This window comes from Pongo pygmaeus, chromosome 16 (assembly GCF_028885625.2).
Source record: "Pongo pygmaeus isolate AG05252 chromosome 16, NHGRI_mPonPyg2-v2.0_pri, whole genome shotgun sequence".
NCBI lineage: Eukaryota > Metazoa > Chordata > Mammalia > Primates > Hominidae > Pongo > Pongo pygmaeus.
The window spans coordinates 57,210,230-57,226,117 of record NC_072389.2 but is presented as its reverse complement, the minus strand read 5'-3'; the positions used below and the strand labels follow the sequence as shown (position 1 = coordinate 57,226,117).

Genomic DNA, 15,888 nt, shown 5'->3' with positions numbered 1-15,888 from the left:
CATTAATCCACATGGGAGGGCAGACCCCTCATGACCTAATCACCTCCTAAAAGTCCCACCTCTTAATACCTTCACGATGGCAATTAAATTTCAACATGAGTTTTGGAGAGGACATTCAAACCAAAGTAGGAAGGAAAATCTATGATGTTTGAGAATCACTGCTCCAAAGCTGTGGGTGGATGGAGACTCTTTCAGCGGATCTGAGAGAGCCCTGAGAGAGCCTCCCTTTTCCAATTACAAATGTATTTGTGCAAGACCAGATTTTCTTCGTGTGCTTCAACTACATTTCTCAACAGATTGTAGAAACAGGTATGAGAATTCAGATGTCTTCTTTTAAGCTAGGCATTAAAGATATTTTCAAAACTAAAACAATTCCACTCTTCTAAAATTTTTTTTTTTTGAGCTGCAGTTTCACTCTGTCTCCAGGCTGGAGTGCAATGGCACGATCTCGGCTCACTGCAAGCTCTACCTCCCAGGTTTCAAGTGATTCTCCTGCCTCAGCCTCCCGAGTAGCTGGGATTCCAGTCATGTGGCCACCACGCCCGGCTAAATTTTGTATTTTTAGTAGAGACAGGGTTTCACCTTGTTGGCCAGGCTGGTCTCGAACTCCTGACCTCAGGTGATCTGCCCGCCTCGGTCTCCCAAAGAGCTGGGATCACAGGAGTGAGCCACCGCGCCTGGCCTCAATATTTAGAAAATAATGGTCTTTTTATTTATTTATTTATTTTTATTTTTTGAGATGGAGTCTCGCTCAGTCGCCCAGGCTGGAGTGCAGTGGCGCGATCTCGGCCCACAGCAACTTCCACTGTCCGGGTTCAAGCAATTCTCCTGCCTCAGCCTCCCGAGTAGCTGGGACTACAGGCGCCCGCCACCACACCCGGCTAATGTTTTGTATTTTAGTAGAGACGGGGTTTCACCGTGTTGCCCAGGCTGGTCGCAAACTCAAGAGCTCAGGCAATCCGCCCGCCTCGGCCTCCCAAAGTGCTGGGATTACAGGCGTGAGCCACCGCGCCCGGCCAAAAAAATGGTCACTTAAAGCTTAAAAAAGCTGTTTGTTAACATGTATATTATTTTTAAATGAATTAGTAACTTAAAAATTTATTACCGTATTAGTAAGAATACAGTAAATATCACTACCTGTACCCCACGTAAACAAAAGCTCTTTCGCGTCCTCAACAATTTTTAAGAGGGTAAAGAGGTTTCGGATGAAATAACTGGAGAATAGCTGCTTAATAAGAAACAAAGGGCTTCAGTCCTGACTCGCGATAGGTTTAATCCAGCCAGAGGCCCTGCCCCAGGGAGTGCCAGTCACCGCCCACCCCATCCGCACCCGCACCCGCACTCGAACGCAGGACGCCCAGCCCCCTGGTAAGAATCATGGCAAATAACAGAAATGGCCAAAATAACGAAATGGCCGGGCTTGTATACCATACAGACCCAGGAGAGGGATAGGTTCACTGGACGAGCGAAAACTAGGTCACAGAAGGAAAGGTGTGTCTTCGGCGAATCTTTGCGACACTGTCGTGTTTCAGTGGTTCCGTGCCGTAAAGAGAGGCCGGGAGCTGCCCCTAGCCGAGGCAGCAGCGGACGTGAGCGATAATGGCGGATATGGAGGATCTCTTCGGGAGCGACGCCGACAGCGAGGCTGAGCGTAAAGGTGGGTTCGCTGGGCTTCGGCGGATGGGTGCGTGGCAGGCCTTCCGCTGTGGGAGCCGGACAACCGTGGAGGCTCCGGCGCCGCGGGAAAGAGGTGGCGTTTCCTCCACTCCTGCCTCAGCGCCCCCTGCACTCCCGGAGGTGCCATCCTCCTCCGGCGGGCGGGATGGAGAGTCAGACACAGTATGCGCCTCGAAGCTCTGGGTGTCGATGGAGCAGACGGTTCCTGGGAGCTTGTGGAGCGAAGCGGGCGCGGGGCATGGGTGGAGGTGCAGGCGAGCCTGCGCAGCGCGGGCAGGAACGTTGGAGTCCTGTTCCGCCTTGCCTTGCACAGGCCAGCGCAGAATAAGGGCTGTTGGTGAATGAATGGAAATGAATGCAGGAATACGGGATGGGGTGGGCGAATTTACAGAGGGTCTCAGAATGCCTTCTTGAATGAAACCAGAGCATGGTGTGACAGGGAGCTTGAGATGTCTGGGACGGATAATGGGATGGGGTTACAGATAGATGTTTCACATTGGAGAGAATGTGTTCTCTAAGAGCTTGTGCAGAAACTCCAGAATTTCCGGAGTCTGTGATGTTAGATTGGGGAGTGCATGGGGTCTGTGTGCAGAGAGGAGGAATGAAGGATTTGTTGATGAAATGAATGAATTAGTGTATGTGCATGGTGCTTGGAAGTATTTCTGGCACAGGATTGTGGGTGTTTTTTTAAAGTTTACTTTTTTACAGACAGGGTCTCACTGTGTTGCTCAGGCTGGCCTTGAACTTCTGGGCTCAAGCCATCCTTCTGCCTCAGCCTCCAAGTAGTTGAGACTACGGGCACTTGAAATATGAATAGGAGCTATTTGAAGTGAGAGAAAGAACCCAAGACCAAGTTCAGAATTCTTGCAACTCTCTAGGCTCCAAGTAGTGTATCTGTGTACATTTTTTCCTTAGTAAAATGCATTGTTTGGTGGTTCTTTTTTTTTCTCCTCCATTTTCTCCAACTCCAGTTTATTCATAATTTCTAGAGTGTAGTGAAGGTAGCACCAGGTGGAGGTACAGAGAACTAAATTCTAGTGTGAAGGCTCTACAGGGATGGGTATCCAGGAGATGCTAGTCAGCATAAGTGTGGAAGTATAGCGTTCCGTATATTAACTCTTGTTCCACTACCTTTGCTCATGTTTTCATTTTTTCCTCATTTTCACTTGTGTATATCCCATTCACCCTTCAAGGCACAGTTCTATGTGAACCCTCCCATGGCTCATTTCCATGAAGTTATTAATTAATTTGATAAGTATTGATCCCCTATCGTGTTCCAGCTGTTTTGCTAGATTTTGGGGATATAATGATGAAAAGATGATCTTACCTCTGAGCTTACATCAGTGCTTAATGCATAATTGATTGATTGGATGGGTAGAAACAACAGTTTCATAAGGTGTACCCTGCAGTGCTGTCGCCTTGCAAACTCAGTGTATAGGCAGGTGACTAGTGGAGCTGTTTGCTTCTCTGGGCTTCGTGTTTTACCTTCTTGTAAGTCCATTGAGACTTTCTTCCAGGATTTACTTCTAAATCTGATATGCTATCCTTGAAGATTGCTGTTGGTCCTGAAGATTGTATGGATATGATTCCTTTTATGCCTAGCATATTTCATTATTTCCCTGGTCTGTGAGAGTTGTGGAAAATAGCTACATCCGATAACTCTTTTTTTTTAGACAGAGTCTTGCTCTGTCGCCCAGGCTGGGGTGCAGTGGCCCGATCTTGGCCCACTGCAAGCTCTGCCTCCTGGGTTCATGCCATTCTCCTGCCTCAGCCTCCCGAGTAGCTGGGACTACAGGCGCCCGCCACCACACCTGGTTAATTTTTTTTTTTTTGTATTTTTAGTAGAGATGGGGTTTCACCGTGTTAGCCAGGATAGTCTCGATCTCCTGACCTTGTGATCTGTCTGCCTCGGCCTCCCAGAGTGCTGGGATTACAGGCGTGAGCCACTGTGCCCGGACTACATCTGATAACTCTTATTTTAACAATGAATAGAACCTCTACCTAGGCATGCTGCTTTCATGTGTAAATATGCCAGTTCTTAATTTCTTTCAACAATGTTTTGTAATTTTCATTGTATAAGTCCTGCACTTCTTAGGTTAAATTTATTACTAAGTATTTTATTCTACTGGATACTATTGGAAGTGGAATGGTTTTCTTTTTCTCTCTTTCTTTTTTTTTTTTTTGAGACAGAGTTTCGCTTCTTGCCCAGGCTGGAGTGCAATGGCCCGATCTCCGCTCACTGCAACCTCTGACCCCTGGGTTCAAGCGATTCTCTTGCCTCAGCCTCCCGAGTAGCTGGGATTACAGGCATGCGCCACCACGCCTGGCTAATTTTGTATTTCTAATAGAGACAGGGTTTCTCCATGTTGGTCAGGCTTGTCTTGAACTCCCCACCTCAGGTGATCCACCCTCCTCGGCCTCCCGAAGTGCTGGGATTACAGGTGTGAGCAACCGCGCCTGGCTGCAAGTGGAATGGTTTTCTTAATCTCATTTTGAACTATTTATTGCTAGTGTATAGAAATACAACTGATTTTTGTATGTTGATCTTGTATTCTGCAACCTTGCTGAATGTATTAGCTGTAATCATTTTTTTTGTGTGTGTGGATTCTTTAGGATTTTCTACATGTAAGATCATGTTGGCTGGGTGCAGTGGCTCACACCTGTAATCCCAGCACTTTGGGAGGCCAGGACAGGAAGACTACTTGAACCAGGAGTTCAAGGCTGCAGTGAGCTATGATTATACCACTACATTCCTGCCTCAGCAACAGAGCAAGACCCTGTCTCTTCAAAAAAAATCTTGGGAGGTCGAGGTGGGTGGATCACTTGAGACCAGGAGTTTGAGACCATCCTGGCCAACATGACGAAATCCCATCTCTACTAAAAATACAAAAGTTAGCCAGGTGTGATGGCACACGCCTGTCATCCCAGCTACTTGGGAGGTTGAGGCACAAGAATCACTTTAACCGCGGAGGCAGAGGTTGCAGTGAGCTGAGATCACACCACTGCACTCCAGTCTGGGTGAAAGAGGAAGACCCTGTCTCAAAAAAAAAAACATATCTATGAAAGAGACATTTTTACTTCCTTTCCAATTGGTATGCTTCTAATTTCTTTTTCTTGCCTAATTGCCACAGCTAGAACTTTTTGTAAAATACTGAATGGGAGTGGTGACAATAGACATCATTGTGTTGTCTCTGATCTTAGGAAGAAACCATCTAGGGTTTCACTATTATATATGATGTTATCTGTGGGGTTTTTTTTGTAGATGCTTTTGATCAGGTTGAGGAAGTTCACTCTTCTTCCTAGTTTGTTGAATGGCATCATGAGAAGGTGTTGGATTTTATCAGATGCTTTTTCTGGGTTGATGATCACATGATTTTTTCTTTATTCTTTATATGGTGTTTCGCTTTGATTGATTTTTAGATGTTGAACTACCCTTGTAATACTAGGATAAATCCCACTTGGTCATGATGTATGTTCCGTTTTTTTGTTTTTAGTTTTTTTTCTTTTTTTGAGACAGGATCTTGCTCTGTTGCCCAGGCTGGAGTGCAGTGGCGCAACCTTGGCTCACTGCACCCTCTACCTCTGGGACTCAAGCCCTCCTCATACCTCAGCCTTCCGAGTAGCTGGGACTACAGGCACATGCCACCACACCCACCTAATTTTTATAATTTTAGTGGAGATGGGATGTTGCTATGTTGGCCACACTGGTCTTGAACTTCTGGGCTCAAGTGATCTGCCCACCTCAGCTTTCCAAAGTGCTGGGATTACAGGTGTGAGCCACCTCACCCAGCTTGGTATGTATTCTTTTAATATGCTTTAGGGTTTGATTTGGTAGTATTTTTTTTAAGTGTTTTTTTCATCTCTATTTTGGTGGATAATTCGTCTGTAGTTTTCTTGTGATGTCTTGGTCTGGCTTTGGTAGAAGAGTAATATTGGCCTCATAGAATGAGTTAGGAAGTGTTCCCTCACTTCAATTGTTTGGCACTTTGAGAAGGATAGGTGTTAAATCTTTTAAAAACATTCAGTAGGATTTACCAGTGAAGGCATCTGGTCTTGGGCTTTTCTTTGGTGGAAAATTTCCCATTACTGATTCAAACTCTTGGTTATAGGTCTATTCAGATTTTCTATTCCATGTTGAATCAGTTTTGATAATTTGTGTGTTTCTAGGAATTGATCAGTTTCATCTAAGTTATCTAATTTGTTAGTATACCGTAGTTTATAGTATTCTCTTATAATCCTTATTATTCCTGTAAAGTTGGTAGTAATGTCCCTACTTTGATTCCTGATTTTAGTAATTTTAGTTTTCTCTTTCTTTTTCTTGGTCTAGCCAAAGCCTTGTCTGTTTTTTGATGTTTTCAAAGAACAAACTTTTGGTTTCATTAATTTTCTTCATTGTTTTTCCATTCTCTGTTTCATTTATCACTGGTCTAATTTTTTTTTTAATTTTTTTTTTGAGACAGAGTTTCAGTCTGTCACCCAGGCTGGAGTGCAATGGTGTGGTCTCGGCTCACTGCAACCCCTGCCTCCCGGGTTCAAGCGATTCTCCCGCCTCAGCCTACTGAGTAGCTGGGACTACAGGCATGTGCCACCACACCCGGCTAATTTTTGTATTTTTCGTAGAGACGGGATTTCACTATGTTGGCCAGGCTGGTCCCAGACTCCTGACCTTGTGATCCACCCATCTTGGCCTCCCAAAGTGCTGGGATTACAGGCATGAGCCACCACGCCCAGCTTAATTTTTTTGAGTACCTTGAGGACTGTCTTCATTGTATTCTTAAGTTTTTTCTTCCCCACATGTGGGAGCACAGAACATGTTTCCTTAAGTAGTATTGGTATGTTGTGTTTTCTTTTTTTTGGAGACGAAGTCTCGCTCTTGTCCCCCAGGCTGGAGTGCTATGGCACGATCTTGGCTCACTGCAACCTCTGTCTCCCAGGTTCAAGCGATTCTCGTGCCTCAGCCTCCTGAGTAGCTGGGACCACAGGCACGTGCCACCACACTCGGCTAGTTTTTTTGTTTTATAGTAGAAACTGGGGCTTCACCATGCTGGCCATGCTGGTCTCAAACTCCTGACCTCATGTGATCTGCCTGTCTCGGCCTCCCAAAGTGCTGAGATTACAGGCATGAGCCACCACGCCTGGCCTGTGTTTTCATTTTTATTTGTCTCAAAATATTTCCTAATTTTCTTTGCAATTTATTTTTTTATTTTTTGAGACAGAGTCTGTCTCCGGTTGCCCAGGCTGGAGTGCAGTGGTGCGATCTCTTGGCACATTGAAGCCTCAACCTCCCTGGCTTAGATAATTCTCCCACTTCAGCCTCCTGAGTAGCTAGGACTACAAGTGCACACTACTATGCCTGGCTATGTTTTTTCTTTTTCCTTTTTTTGGTATTTTTAGTAAAGATGGGGTGTTGCCATTTTGCCCAGGCTGGTCTCAAACTGCTAGACTCAGGCACTCTGCCCCCTTCGGCCTCCCAAAGTGCTGGGATTACAGGTGTGAGCCACTGCACCCGGCTTTCCTTGTGATTTCTATGAGTCCTGGATTGTTTTAAAGTGTGTTGTTTAATTTCCCCAAGTTTATGAATTTTTCAGATTTCTTTCTGTTATTGATTTCTAATTTTAATTCACTTGTGGTCAGAGAACGTATTTTGTATGATTTCAGTTTTTTAAAATGTTTGAGACTTGTTTTGTATCCTAGCATGGACTGTCCTGAGGAATGTTCCATATGCACTTGGGAAGATGCTATTGTTGGATGCAGCATGCTATTGATTGTCTGTTATGTCTAATTGGTTTATAGTGTTGCTCAAGTCCTGTGTTTATTGATCTTTAATCTAGCAGTTCTATCCATTATTTTATTTTATTTTATTTTTTTGAGACAGGATCTTCTCTGTCACCCAGGCTGGAGTGCAGTGGTGAGATCTTGGCTCACTGCAACCTCCGCCCCCCAGGTTCAAGCGATTCTCCTGCCTCAGCCTCCCTAGTAGCTGGGATTACAATAGGTGCGTGCCACCACACCTGGCTAATTTTTTGTATTTTTAGTAGAGATGAGGTTTCACCATGTTGGCCAGGCTAATCTTGAACTCCTAACCTCAAGTGATCTGCCCATCTCGGCCTCCCAAAGTGCTGGGATTACAGACGTAAGCCACCGTGCCTGGCCAGTTCTATCCATTATTGAAGTCTCTATTATGTTGAACTGTCTATGTTTCCCTTCAATTCTCTTGGTTTTGTTTCTAGGTGCATATGTGTTTATAATTATTTATATCTTTATGATGGATTTAATGATCCTTTGTCTCTTATAACAATTTTTGTTATAAAATCTGTTTTGTGCAATATTAGTATACCTACTACAGCTCTCTTTTGGTTGCTGTTTAATGTAATATCTTTCTATCCTTTTGCTTTTAACTGGTTTGTATATTTGGTTCTAAAGTGAGTCTCTTGTAGACAACATATATCTAGTTGTTATTTTCATCACCCCCAAATAAAACACTGTGTTCATAAAACACTTACTCCCCATATGCACCTTCCTCCAACCCCTGTCTGCTATTGTTTCTGTACTTATCTGTTCTGGGAATTTCATATAAATTGAATCATGCATTGTGGTCTTTTGTGTCTGGCTTCTTTTACTTAGCATAATGTCTTCAAGGCATTGTAGCATGTATCAGTACTTCATTCATTTTTAATGACTTAATAATATTCCATTGAATGTGTATATCCTAAATTTGTTAATCCATTTATCTGTTGATGAACACTGGGTTGTCTGAATAGTGCTACTGTAAACATTCCTGGTTCAGGCAGGCAGATTTGCCTGAGCTCAGGAGTTGAAGACCAGCCTGGGCAACATGGCGAAACCCTGTCTCTACTAAAAATACAAACCGTTAGCCAGGTGTGGTGGTGCATGCCTGTAGTCCCAAGTACTCAGGAGGCTGAGGCATGAGAATCACTTGAACCCGGGAGACAGAGGTTGGAAGTGAGCTGAGATTGCGTCACTTCACTTCAACCTAGGTGATAAAGTGAGACTCTGTCTCCAAAAAAATAAATAAATTCATGTACATGTTTGGGTGCCTGTTTTTAATTTTGGGAGGAGGGTATTATGTAGGAGTGCAGAGTCATATGGTAATTCTTTAATATTTTGAGGAGCAGCCAGACTGTTTTCCGTAGTGGTTGAGCCATTTTACATTACCACCAGCAATGCACCAGGGTTCCCTTTCCCCACATCTTTGCCAACAGTTATTTTAAGTTTTTATTTCTTTCTAAAATAGCCATCCTTGATGTTATCAAGTGGTGTCTCATTGTGGTTTCAGTTTACACTTTCCTAAAGGCTAATGATGTTGAACATCTTTTTTTTTTTTTTTTTTTGACGGAGTCTCAGTCTGTCGCCCAGGCTGCAGTGCAATGGTACAATCTTGGCTCACTGCAACCTCCGCCTTTGGGTTCAAGCAATTCTCCGGCCTTAGCCTCCCGAGTAGCTGTGATTACAGGCACCCACCACCATACCCTGCTAATTTTTGTATTTTAAGTAGAGATGAGGTTTTGTCATGTTGGCCAGGCTGGTCCCAAACTCCTGACCTCAGGTGATCCGCCTGCCTCGGCCTCTCAAAGTGCTAGGTTCAAGCGATTCTCCTGCCTTAGCCTCCTGGGTTCAAGCGATTCTCCTCCCTTAGCCTCCCGAATAGCTGGGATTACAGGCACCTGCCACCACACCCTGCTAATTTTTGTATTTTTAGTAGACATGAGGTTTTGCCATTTTGGCCAGCCTGGTCTCAAACTCCTGACCTCAGGTGATCCGCCTGCCTCGGCTTCTCACAGTGCTGGGATTACAGGTGTGAGCCACTGTGCCCAGCTGTTGAACATCTTTTCATGTACTTATTGTCCATTTGTGTAACTTTGTTTGGAGAAATGTCTATTCAAGTCCTCTGTCTGTTTTAAAAAAATTGGTTTTAGGCCGGGTGCGGTGGCTCACACCTGTAATCCCAGCACTTTGGGAGGCTAAGGTGGGTAGATCCCCTGAGGTCAGGGTTCGAGACCAGCCTGGCCAACATGGTGAAACCCCATTTCTACTAAAAATACAAAAAAATTAGCCAGGTGTGGTGGCGTGTGCCCATAAACTCGGGAGGCTGAGATAGGAGAATCGTTGGAGGGAGGCAGAGGTTGCAGTGAGCCAAGATCGCACCACTGTACTCCAGCCTGAAGGATAGAGCGAGACTCTGCCTCCAAAAAAACAAACGAACAAAAAACACAAAAAAATTGGTTTTATTGTTGAGTTATAAATGTTCTTTGTATGTTTTGGGTAGTAGACACTTATCAGATACATGGTTTACAAATATTTTCTTCCATTCTGTAGGTTGTTTTTTTCACTTTCCTTTTTTTTTTTTTTTTTTTTGAGACGAGTCTCCCTCTGTCTCCCAGGCTGGAGTGTGGTGGCGCAATCTTGGCTTACTGCAACCTCTGCCTTCCAGGTTCAAGTGATTCTTCTGCCTCAGCCTCCCGAGTAGCTGGGATTACAGGTGCACACCACCACGCCTGGCTAATTTTTGTATTTTTAGTAGAGATGGGGTTTCACCATATTGGCCAGGCTGTTCTCAAACTCCTAACCTCGTGATCCGCCCATCTCAGCCTTCCAAAGTGCTGGGATTACAGGCGTGAGCCACTGCGCCCAGCCTTCACTTACTTTTTTTTTTTTTTTGAGACAGAGTCTCCCCTTTCATGCAGTGGCACAATCTCGGCTCACTGCAACCTCCACTTCCTAGGTTTAAGGGATTCTCATGCCTCATTATTCCCAATAGCTGGGATTACAGGCGTGTGCCCCCATGCCCAGCTAATTTTTGTATTTTTAGTAGAGACGGGGTTTCACCATGTTGGTCAGGCTGGTCTCGAACTCCTGACCTCAGGTGATCTTCCCACCTTGGTCTCCCAGTGTGCTGAGATTACAGGCATGAGCCACCGCACCCAGCCAAAAGATTTTATTGTCCTCTAAGACATTAACCAGTTTTGAACTTAACTTAGCAATATTATTTATTTGTTTATTTATTTGAGATGGAGTCTTGGTCTGTTGCCCAGACTGAAGTGCAGTGCTACGATCTTGGCTCACTGTAACCTCCACCTCCTGGGTTCAAGCGATTCTCCTGCCTCAGCCTCCCAAGTAGTGGGCTTACAGGCGTAAGCCACCATGCCTGGCTAATTTTTGTATTTTTAGTAGAGATGGGGTTTCACCATGTTGGCCAGGCTGATCTCAAACTCCTGACCTCAGGTGATCTGGCCACCTTGGCCTCCCAAAGTGTTGGGATTACAGGCGTGAGCCACTGTGCCGGGCCTACTTTCTTAATAACGTCCTTTGCTGCACAAAAGTTTTTCATTTTGTGGAAGTCCAATTTATGTTTTCTTTTGTCTTTTATATCGCCTTAGTTTTTGAAGCATAATTTTATTGAATATAAAATTCTTGGTTGACAGTCTTTCTTTTTAGCACTTAGAATGTGTCCTCTTATGGATGGCTCTGGGATTCCTTGGTTTCTGATGAAAAATCAGCTGTTACTCTTATTGAGGGTTCCTCATGTGGGATGAACTGCTTCTCTTTTGCCGCTTTTGGAATTGTTTCTTTGTCTTTGACAGTTTGATAACAATGTATCTAGGTGTGAACCTCTTTAAGTTTATCTTACTTGTCATTTGTTGAACTTGTTGGATGTGTAGATCTATATTGTTCATAAATTTGGGAGTTTTTCAGCTATCTTTTTTTATTTTTTTGAGACAGAGTCTCGCTCTTGTCACTCAGGCTGGAGTGCAGTGGTGTGGTCTTCGCTCACTGCAACCTCCACATCCCGGATTCAAGCAATTTTCCTGTTTCAGCCTCTCAAGTAGCTGGGATTACAGGCTTGCGCCACCATACCCGGCTAACTTTTGTATTTTTAGTAGAGATGGGGTTTTGCCATGTTGGCCAGGCTGGTCTCGAACTCCTGACCTCAAGTGATCTGCCCGTGTTGGCCTCCCAAAGTGCTGGGATTACAGGTGGGAGCCACCATGCCTGGCCTCAGCTATTATTTATTTAAGAATTTTTTTCTGCTCATTTCTCTTTTTCTGAGACTCCATTATGCATACATTGGTATAACTTAAGGTGTCCCATAAATCTTCTAGGCTCTGTTCATTTCTCTTTATTCTTTTCTCTTTCTGTTTCTCAGACTGGACCGTCGAATTGACGTATCTTCAAGTTTACTGATTCTTTCTTTTTCCTGCTCAAATCTTTGGTTGAGCCCCTCTAGTGACTCTTTGATTTTAGTAAATGTATTTTTCTTTTTTTTTTTGAGACAGAGTCTTACTCTGTCGCCCAGGCTGGAGTGCAGTGGCTTGATCTCCGCTCACTGCAACTTCTGCCTCCCGGGTTCAAGTGATTCTCCTGTCTCAGCCTCCTGAGTAGCTGGGATTACAGGCTTGCCGCAACCATGCCTGGCTAATTTTTGTATTTTTAGTAGAGACAGGGTTTCGCCATGTTTGTCAGGCTAGTCTCGAACTCCTGACCTCAGGTGATCTGCCTGCCTCAGCCTCCCAAAGTGCTGGGATTACAGGCGTGGGCCACCGCACCCGGCGTTAGAACGTTAATTCTAACAGTTTTTGCCAGTTTCTTCATTGCTTTTATGTTGGGATGGACTTTGGGACTGCCTTACTCTGCCTTTTTTTGCTGATGTTATCCTATGTTTATATGATCCCATAGATTCTGATTCTGGATCTGACTCAGATTCTGATCAAGAGAATGCTGCCTCTGGCAGTAATGCCTCTGGAAGTGAAAGTGATCAGGATGAAAGAGGTGATTCAGGACAACCAAGTAATAAGGAACTGTTTGGAGATGACAGTGAGGATGAGGGAGCTTCACATCATAGTGGTAGTGATAATCACTCTGAAAGATCAGACAATAGATCAGAAGCTTCTGAGCGTTCTGACCACGAGGACAATGACCCCTCAGATGTAGATCAGCACAGTGGATCAGAAGCCCCTAATGATGATGAAGACGAAGGTCATAGATCGGATGGAGGGAGCCATCATTCAGAAGCAGAAGGTTCTGAAAAAGTACATTCAGATGATGAAAAATGGGGCAGAGAAGATAAAAGTGACCAGTCAGATGATGAAAAGATACAAAATTCTGATGATGAGGAGAGGGCACAAGGATCTGATGAAGATAAGCTGCAGAATTCTGACGATGATGAGAAAATGCAGAACACAGATGATGAGGAGAGGCCTCAGCTTTCCGATGATGAGAGACAACAGCTATCTGAGGAGGAAAAGGCTAATTCTGATGATGAACGGCCGGTAGCTTCTGATAATGATGATGAGAAACAGAATTCTGATGATGAAGAACAACCACAGCTGTCTGATGAAGAGAAAATGCAAAATTCTGATGATGAAAGGCCACAGGCCTCAGATGAAGAACACAGGCATTCAGATGATGAAGAGGAACAGGACCATAAATCAGGTAATACATTTATGAGAACCAGAATGGCTCAGAAAGAAGCATTCAGATACAGCAGGGACCCATTTAGTCTCCTGTCATTCCCATCTTTATTACCCTGTTTTTTCTCTTCTGTCCCTCCCTTTCAAACTTTTCTAACTCTAGAATACATTTTGCTTCTTTTAAATCTTTCTAACCCACTTATTTTTTCTTACTGCTTTCCCTTCCATTTGTTAATTATAGCTCCGGGGGGAAAACAATTTAAAGAGGACTTAAAATTGAGTCTTAGAGAGAGGGATATGGTGTGATAAGAGCTGATAATGAGTTAAGTTGGTTCCATTTCTGTGGATAACTGAAGAGCATGCCTCATGTGAGAGAATAGATTAGCCTGGGGAAAAAACAATACCATTGAAATGTCCCCACAGAGCAGCTATACTGAGATGTGGGCACCATTGCTGCAGCTCAGCTTTTTGAGATCCAAAATTTGATCATCCAGAGATGGTCAAGGTCTAAGGAGTTTACTCAAACTAGTCAAATTTACAAGACATTAATGTATAAAATTGAATTGCAAAATTGTTTCAAGAGGATCAGTTATTTCTCCCTTATCATCATATGTTTCCCCGGGGGCAAATCTAGAGTGGATGCCAAATTATAATAATCAGGAGGTTGCCCAGGGAGTATAATATGTAGAAAGTGCAAACATGGCTGGGTGATCTCAATGGACAGTGTTACTGAGCCAAGACAGATTGATGTGTGTATCCTCACCCTACAGAGATGAGCTTGGGTTAGAGCACTCATTCCCTAAAGACTACAGGAGGCATACACCTGAACTTTGGTTCCTGGACCCTGCTTTTATCATTGCCATTTAGACTATTCTGCTCAAGTTAACACATTCTTCATATAGAACGTATAAAAAATTAGAGATCATATTTCTTTGTATTATATAAAAGTTACCTTAATTTGGTTGAAGCCTTCCTGAAGTGATACCTGGATTGCTTCATTTCCATAGGTGATTGATTATGTTAATTATATTTTGATCCTATCTTCTTAGCTTAAATATGAAGGCATCTAACACACACCTTACAGGACAGGATTCAGAAACCACATCTTGGTGTTATTAGAAGAGGAGGGCAGCATATTTCCAGAGATGAATATAGATCTGTGTAGACTATGGGACTGCAGTAAGTTTTCAATAACTAATTCAGAGTTTTTTTTTTTTTTTTAATACTTTAAGTTCTAGGGTACATGTGCACAACGTGCAGGTTTGTTACATAGGTATACATGTGCCATGTTGGTTTGCTGCACCCATCAACTCGTCATTTACATTAGGCATTTCTCCTAATGCTTTCCCTCCCCCCTCCCCCCACCCCATGACAGGCCCCGGTGTGTGATGTTCCCTGTCCTGTGTCCAAGTGTTTTCATTACTCATTTCCCACCTATGAGTGAGAACATGCAGTGTTTGGTTTTCTGTCCTTGTGATAGTTTGCTGAGAATGATGGTTTCCAGCTTCATCCATGTCCCTCATGTTCCTGCAAAGGACATGAACTCATCCTTTTTTTTTTTTGAGACGGAGTCTCGCTCTGTCACCCAGGCTGGAGTGCAGTGGCGCAATCTCGGCTCACTGCAAGCTCCGCCTCCTGGGTTCACACCATTCTCCTGCCTCAGCCTCCCGAGAAGCTGGGACTACAGGCGCCCGCCACCACGCCCGGCTAATTTTTTGTATTTTTAGTAGAGACGGGGTTTCACTGTGTTAGCCAGGATCGTCTCGATCTCCTGACCTTGTGATCTGCCTGCTTCGGCCTCCCAAAGTGCTGGGATTACAGGTGTGAGCCACCGCGCCTGGCCACTCATCCTTTTTTTTTTTTTTTTGAGACGGAGTCTCTGTCACCCAGGCTGGAGTGCAGTGACACGATCTTGGCTCACTGCAACCTCCACCTCCTGGGTTCAAGCAATTCTGCCTCAGCCTCCTGAATAGCTGGGATTAACGGTGTGCACCACCACACCCAGCTAATTTTTGTATTTGTAGTAGAGAGGAAGTTTCCCTATGTTGGCCTGGCTGGTCTTGAACTCCTGATCTCAGGTGATCTGCCCACCTTGGCCTCCCAAAATGCTGGGATTACAGGCAAGAGCCACCATGCCTGGCCGAAAGTAGGGCTGTTTTTACTGTTACCAGAAAGAATCTTTAAGGCTCATGTACTACATCCCAAATACTAGCAGACCAAGTCAAGGGCAGGGTCATAGTAGGGAACCTTGTAGCTGGTCATCCTGCTTATCTCTTACTAGTTTAACAGTGGTTCCGTTGATTTTTTTTTTTTTGAGACGGAGTCTTGCTCTGTCGCCCAGGCTAGAGTGCAGTGGCGCGTTCTCGGCTCACTGCAAGCTCCGCCTCCCGGGTTCACGCCATTCTCCTGCCTCAGCCTCCCGAGTAGCTGGGACTACAGGTGCCCGCCACCACACCTGGCTAATTTTTTGTATTTTTAGTAGAGACGGGGTTTCACCGTGTTAGCCAGGATGGTCTCGATCTCCTGACCTCGTGATCCGCCCGCCTCGGCCTCCCAAAGTGCTGGGATTACAGGCGTGAGCCACCGCGCCCGGCAATTTTTGTGACGTTTTTACGTAAATAATTGGCCCTTCTAGAAATAATGATATATTTGTCAGTTCCTTCCTAATCTTTTTACCTTTTTTTTTCCCTGAAATTTGTCTTATGTAAATTTGATAATAAGTTTTAGTGCTACTTTTCTCATTTCTACCAAGTTTTTGTACTTGCAAAGCCAGTATATTTAT

The 15,888-nt window shown here is 44.3% G+C and overlaps 1 protein-coding gene across 3 annotated transcripts in view; it reads left to right on the top strand.

Annotated features, from left to right (window-relative positions):
- The first annotated feature begins 1,310 nt into the window (after window positions 1–1,310).
- Window positions 1,311–15,888, top strand: part of LEO1 (LEO1 homolog, Paf1/RNA polymerase II complex component) — a 39,001-nt gene continuing 24,423 nt past the window's right edge. For 2 of the 3 annotated variants that reach the window (XM_054451721.2, XM_054451726.2), the window contains exons 1-2: window positions 1,311–1,657; window positions 12,373–13,128. In XM_054451721.2, coding sequence (XP_054307696.1) covers window positions 1,600–1,657; window positions 12,373–13,128 — 814 coding nt within the window. In that variant the 5' untranslated portion in view covers window positions 1,311–1,599. The remainder of the gene's footprint in view (window positions 1,658–12,372; window positions 13,129–15,888) is intronic. The other variant, XM_054451725.2, reaches the window with a different exon arrangement.